We start from the raw sequence: 6593 nt of genomic DNA, 5'->3' as shown, positions 1-6593 counted from the left end.
AAGAGCACTCACTCCTCGGGCCTGGCGGTGGGCGGGCCGGCGCCCTCCATGCCGGGCGGCGCCTCGAACAGCAGGTGCTTGACGAGGTAGGCCTGCACGACGGCGAGCAGCCCGCGGGTGCCGTTGCGCGGCGCGCGCAGCCCGTAGCCCAGGTCGCGCTCCGGCTCGCGCATCACCAGCCCCGTGCGCGACCACTCGGAGCGCGGCGGCGTGGCCGCGTCCCCGAACACCACCGTGCGCAGCAGCTGCGGCAGACACGGCCAGAGGGTATAAGTCTACGGGTCGGGTGCACTGCTGCAGCGGAGGGAAAGTGAGGAAGAGGAAGCCAGAATAGAAAGTCAGAACGATGATGACTAAGGCAAACTGTCAGGGTCGTTTGACTTTAGTCCCACATTTAAGAACGGTCTATTCCTTAAATATCACAATTTCTCATGCAGCACGTTTTTCTGACTTCCCCTGCTTTCACTACAAATTTCCTCACTCTCTTTCTCTCCCCGCTACAGCAGGCCTCTATAGAGTCCTGCTCTACTGCACCCAGTGCTGCTGCGACGCGTCCTGCTCACCACCGCCTGCTCCTCCGTGACGGGGGTGCCCCCGATGACCGGTGTCCTCATGTGCAGGCCGCGCTGGGAACGGCCGTACATCACCCGCTCTGCAACAACAAGCATGCCGAGGTGTTGGCGACGCACTGCACGGCACCGCACTGCAGGGAGGGCAGCTCATTACGGGGGCAACACACGGCGCGGGGCGAGGAGGGGAGCAGCGTTAATTGTTTGGGGTTGCGCGAGGTGGGCCCAACCCGCTGCAGGTGCTGCAGGTGTAGGGGGAGGGCGTTACGTGTGCGGAAAGAGACAACTAAGTTGAGCCAAAAGGATAAACATGTAAGGCTCACTTACCCCTTACACAACTGAACCGCTGAGTACAACATTGTGACCAGTCTATGGACATTCCTGTCCATAATGAAAAGTTACATACATTATCATAACACAGTAAGTAGTCACTAGCATCAAGCGTGTAATGACGATATGCCACCTCCGTTACTGTAGGGCAGAAACACGGCATGAAGGTTTTTATCGTAGACCATTTATGGGCCCAAATAAACCAAATCTAAATCTGAAAATCTGGCGCGGGTCCTCTTCCACGACCACGGTTTAGGTTAACGCACTGTAAAACCTAGCTGAACTGCAAAAGGGCACCCCTAAAGCCAAACGGGTTTCCTGGTAGGAAACACTTTGGGTAGCTGTGAACCAAATCTGGCTCTCTTGGACCACTCCCTTAAGGCACGCTTCAGGTTTGAACTTATAGTAGAGCTAAGAGTTCTTTAAGGGTACACTCTTGTAGACCGTAGACCCGTACAGTAAGCTCTTCAGAGTGCATAAGCACTTGTTGGAGAAGTTCCCAATAATTGACATTTTGAAACACCCGGGATTCACATTCACAATGGGATACAATCCACTCCTCCTCCACGACCTTGTGCAAGGCGCCAGGCGAGGCGCCAGGCACGGGTCAGCGCTCCGATACCGATGTGAACGGTATTGATCACCATAACGCACGCGGGCGTGGCGCGGCGCGGCGGAGCCAACGACTTCTGCGGTGCAGATAGTCATTCCCGCCCCCGACCCGGGGCGGGGATAGGCGGTAGGAAGGGAGGGAGACACTGCCGCTACCAGTTCCGGATTCGGGGAGGCAAAGCGGAGCGTCGAGGACCGGAGGCACGGGGGCCGGTGGAGGTAGGGGGGTGGGGAGGATGAAAGCGAAAAGAAAGATAATGGTAGTTGTTGGTGGAATAGAGGGGAGGGGGGAGGAGCGTAGTCTGGATGGCTTCAACGGACTGGCGAGGAGGACATGAGCCTCATCCGCAACACTCCTCCGAGGTGTGGCGTGGTGTGCAGCAAATCGTGGCATGCCGCGAGGGACTTTAGTGTTTGCCTAGGCCAAGACATTTCAGGATTTTGGTGTTACATCTCTGGATTTAAGGGTCATTTTCCCGACGTTTTCTTCGTGCCATTAGGTTCCTCATCATGTACCAAGGCTGCATGAGCTTACATGATACCACAGCCTGTTGCCGCTAATTCTTCAGAGAGTGACATTTTCACTCACTGACGAGGATATTATTGATACATCTACTTTTTCTAGACGGAATAGTAAAATTTATTTTAACAATTCTCTTTCTTGGGGAGAAAATGCTTAAAATGTTATCGTAGGAGAAGGAGACGAGGGCGCGAGGTGAGTAGTGACGTAGGTTTCACTGCACGGATACCAGAGTGTTGCGGGATTGCATACTCGCTCGGCCAACAGCAGAAGGCAAACACAACCCGCATACACCGTCGCGTGCAAGGGAACACACACGGTACGTCAGTCGATTCGAAACGAAAAATCCAAACAAAGATGCTGATGACAACTGTTTCTGGCGGGGGATTGTGACTTGTGCATAACGTACAGCACGTCATGAAACATTTCCACCGTCAAATGCTGAGATGAAAAATAGCGACTAGATGGGGCAAAAAGTGAAATGAGTGTGGTGTGGCACGTCACCAAGCAGTCTACTCAAACATTCTTTTCTTTCGCTTGCGCAAGTAGCGTCGCCCACTCGTGCTAAAAGGAGGCGGGGGCATGCCTCACCTGTCTGGCTCTGGAAGTTGCTGCTAGACTTGAGGGCCAGCAGCACGGAGCTCACAGTTCGGCTGCGCTCGGCCACGAACTTGAACCTCTTGTCCTTGGAAGGGAGTTCTTCGCCGGCGGCGTGCTCGGCTTCGGTCGGGAACGCCGGCGGAGGGGTGGACGCCATGATTGACTTGGTGTCTGGGGGAAGAGTGCGGGTCAACGACTCGACTCGCAACACTACTGTGGCCGTTTTACAAGCTTGAAAATAAACGATTCAGCCAGAGGCCCCCGGCGGTGCACGACAAGGGGAGGGTGGCATCAGCTGGGTGGGCCCTCCCCGTCACCGTCACGCGCCGTCACGCGCCACCACGCGCCGTCACGCACCGCCACGCACCCACCGCACGCACGCCGAGGGCGCTAAGGGCCCCCGCTCACGCTCCGCAACCCCCCAGGCTCACGCGGTGATGGACGCCGGGGACGCCGGCTGCACGAGCACTGCGCCCCCGCGGGCCGCGCTCCGAGCGAGGTGCGAAGTGACGCCGCGCCGCGCCGCGCCGCGGCCCGACGCCTCCGGGCGGTCTGGCGTGCTTACGCCCTGTTTGACTAGCTGCGGTGGGGGCGCGAGCGGTGGGCGCGGCGGGCGCGGCGGCGAATCGGAGGAGGGATAGGCCTGGGGCAGATGCAGCGCACACCTGTCGTTGCGGCGGGGACCGGCCCGGGGCGGCCGCGGCGGCCCTCCGCCCTGCCCTACCCGTGTCGATACCCTCGGTACACCTGGCGACGGCTCTCCCCCACGTGTTGGCAGCCGCTCGAGGCGACCCCAGCCGCGGCGCCCCCCAGGGCCCTGGTGGCGGTGGCGCACACTCACACGCACGCCGGGGTTGGTTGTCCTCCCTGCCGCCGCCGTCCTGGGAGGAGAGATGCTGTTCGGACAGCGCTCGCCCCGCGCCTGCCTCCGCCTGAGTCTCCGTCCGCGGCTCGACTGGCAGCACGCCGAGCAGCTGCAGCAGGCTCTTGTGGGCCTGCGGGGTGGGCGGGACCCTCGGCGTGCTGCGGCCAGCCTCAGCCTGGCTCCCGCCCCGCGCCCCGCTATACCCCTCCGCCTGCCGGTCTCTTCCGGCTCGCGCCCAATTTGCACATGGCTGGTTTTCACATGCAGAGCATGCACAGCGCGGCCGCGCACGGCACGGGGCCGCACGCTCCGCCCGGCGGCCTGCCTGGCTCCGGGGGCACGAACACCCACACCCACACGTTCACACAACCTCACCGTCACCACAGGACAAGAACAGGATGACAAAACTCGGACCCTAGGACGTCCGGGCGTACCTGCAGCCTTGATGCCACACCACCCAGCTCGGGCGTGACGCGGGGGGCTTCCTGGGGACTGCATGCAGCTGCCGCTGCACCCGGTGCTGCACCCGGCGCTGCACAAGCCGCTGCACCTGGCGGCCGCCGGGCCGGACACTGCGCGCCTGTCCGCGGTGTCAGTGCGACTGGCTGCAGCTCTGGCCGCCGTGCAGGTGCATCACCATAACGCCCCTAACTCCCCCACCCCTCCCTTCACTTTCCTGGAGCCCTTGGCCATGGCTTTGCTGTCTCGCAAGGGCAGCAGGCAATCAAGGAAGGCCAAGAGCGGCCGGGTAAAAGGGAGTGGGGATCATAATTGTTATCAAGTGGGATGCACGATAGCGGCACGAGTTGTGCTGAGCGGGGCGGGGCAGGGCGTGGCGGGGCGTGGCGTGGCGTACCTCTGCGCCGCATGTAGGGAGGGAAGGACGTCTGCCGCGGCAGGCCGCCATCCTGCGCCGCCTGAGCGCCGCATGCCGCCTCCAGCGACTGGCCGCGCTTGGGGATGAGGGGCGAGGCGGCGGGCGACACGGCGCACACGCTGCACTGGTGGCGCGCCGACAGCAGCGTCGTCGTCGCCGTCGTCGTCGTCCTGGGCGCGGCCGCGGTGCTGGGCCGCCTCCCAGACAGGCGCCGGCGCAGAGCGGCGGGCGAGACGCGGGCGGTGTCGTGCAGCAGCAGCTCGCTGTCCGAGTCGGAGGCGTCGTCCGTGTCCGACGCCATGGCGAGGCGGCCGTCGGTCTCCGGCACAGGCGTCGTGGCGGCGCGGCGACGCCGACTGCGGCGACGGCGGGTCGGAGGAAGCCCGGCGCCCGGGGTCGTCGCGCCGAAGTGCGGCTGGGGGGCGGCCACCGAGTTCAGGGGCCGAGGGGAAGTCCCAGGCCTGCGCGGCACGCACCGAGCCCGGCCCGTCGCGGTGAAGCCCACTTCACTTGATGACGCCTCGCGGCGTGAAGCCGCCGCGGGCGCGGGGGAAGGCCTCAGGCTTCACGGCGACGCCCTGCGTGCCCACAAAAGTTGTCCGCTGAGTCACAAGTCCCGCCCCACCCCGCCCCGCCTTTGCTCTGCCAGTGTGAACCATGCGGCCACCTTCTTCGTCGAACACAACAGCGCAGTTAGTTCGCGTCCCACGGCCCGCCCCGCCCCCCGCCCTTTCTAAGCTGCCGGGCCACGCCGTGACGAGCCCGGACGTCGACCGGAAGCACTGCCTTTGCCCATTCGAGCTGTTTTAATAAGGATTCCTGCTCGTCGGGGAAAAGTTTCCTCGTAAAAGACACCCACAAGTTTCATAGCAAACTCTTACGGCACGAGTCAGAGTCCTGATCGGTTGTTTTTGTTATTTGTTTGGTGCTCATTAGCGTTTTGTCTGGCCCTGTGCATCTGAAGAGGGCTGGCCGAGTATAGTAAAGTGTGCCTTACTCGCATGTATTATTATTATGATTCAGAATTATCCGAGGAAGTGTCACCATTTGTGTGCTTGATTCATAGGGGGTTTAGTGGAGTGGGGGTTGAGGGGTGCTGTGTGCTGTGAATCAAACTATGGATCACCCATCCAAAACATATTGCGTTCTGAGAAAGCTTCCCGGGTTGCTGGGATTTTCCCACTGAATGATAAAGAAAGCACTGGAATGTTGTCAAAGACGGTAAGATATGTTTATGAAACAGAAAGTACTTCAAAATTGTCGAGCTCGCTAGAACGAAAAGCCTCAGCTTCATAAATGCGCATAAATGACAAGTTTTTAATAAGTGTTTTTATCAGTGTCAAGATGATGTAAAATTTTCAACAAACATTTTCTACAAATTTGACCAAATTTTCTTGTTTACCACTTCTGCGCGTATACAAGGCGTGCCAGGCGCAGAGAGGGTGAGTGTAAGATGTCTACCACAAAAAGGTAACGGAAACTCTCCCCCTCCCCCGCACCCTTTCTTACGGCTCGGTCACAGCTCTGTCAGCCCAGCCCATGTCACACGGGCAGGCCCCCGGGAGTTTGTTTCGGAGAAAGCAAACCATCCGTTGTTTCACCCCTCGCCGCAATAAAGCAGCGGAACGGCGGAGCGTCGGGAGCACGGGGGGCGATAGGAAAGAGGGGGAGGAGGTTGAAGCCCGGGGAGGGGAGGTGAGGTGATAAGTCGAGGAGCGGCGGGAAACAATTCACCGGTCGCCGCGGCGTATGAATGGATGTGATGTGATGTGGAGGGAGAGAGAGAGAGAGAGAGAGAGAGAGAGAGAGAGAGAGAGAGAGGTGGGCTCATTAGCGCAGCGTTGACTCCCGTCACGGTTACACGGCCCGGCAGACAGTGGGCGGTATTTCACTGGTGCGGCCGTCTCTGGCTCCTGCTACCGGGGCGGCTTTTGACTTCGGCTGACGTCAAAATATGCTCACCGCGCCTTCAGCGAGAGCCGCGCCGGGTTGTTGTACGCGACAGAGCATGCAGGGGAAATGAGTTTTTTTCATGATGCGGGTAACAACATGAAAAATGGTTATGATGCACTTTATTGGTGATAGCAGCCGGTTCTCGTGACTGCGTTCGGCCCGCGAGGGCGCCTGCCGAGAGTAGGGTAGGCCACCCCGCACTGCACCCGAGCTCGACGGGACTGCCTTTGCTGCAGGCGCTCTCCTGCGCGAGCAAGACAGGGGGAA

General features: G+C 60.4%; 1 protein-coding gene across 1 annotated transcript in view; it reads right to left on the bottom strand.

Moving 5' to 3' along the window:
* The window catches only part of LOC113206226 (inactive ubiquitin carboxyl-terminal hydrolase MINDY-4B), a 16620-nt gene that overhangs the window by 2408 nt on the left and 7619 nt on the right, over window positions 1–6593 (bottom strand). The window contains exons 2-4 of the mRNA XM_052271212.1: window positions 4353–4951; window positions 564–652; window positions 13–245 (exon numbers count right to left, since the gene is read on the bottom strand). Of these exons, the coding sequence (XP_052127172.1) occupies window positions 13–245; window positions 564–652; window positions 4353–4674 (644 nt within the window). The 5' untranslated portion in view covers window positions 4675–4951. The remainder of the gene's footprint in view (window positions 1–12; window positions 246–563; window positions 653–4352; window positions 4952–6593) is intronic.

The sequence above is a fragment of the Frankliniella occidentalis genome, unplaced genomic scaffold (genome assembly GCF_000697945.3).
Source record: "Frankliniella occidentalis isolate FOCC.00 unplaced genomic scaffold, Focc_3.1 Scaffold153, whole genome shotgun sequence".
NCBI classification, from domain to species: Eukaryota; Metazoa; Arthropoda; class Insecta; order Thysanoptera; family Thripidae; genus Frankliniella; species Frankliniella occidentalis.
This window is presented reverse-complemented; position numbering and strand designations above follow the sequence as displayed.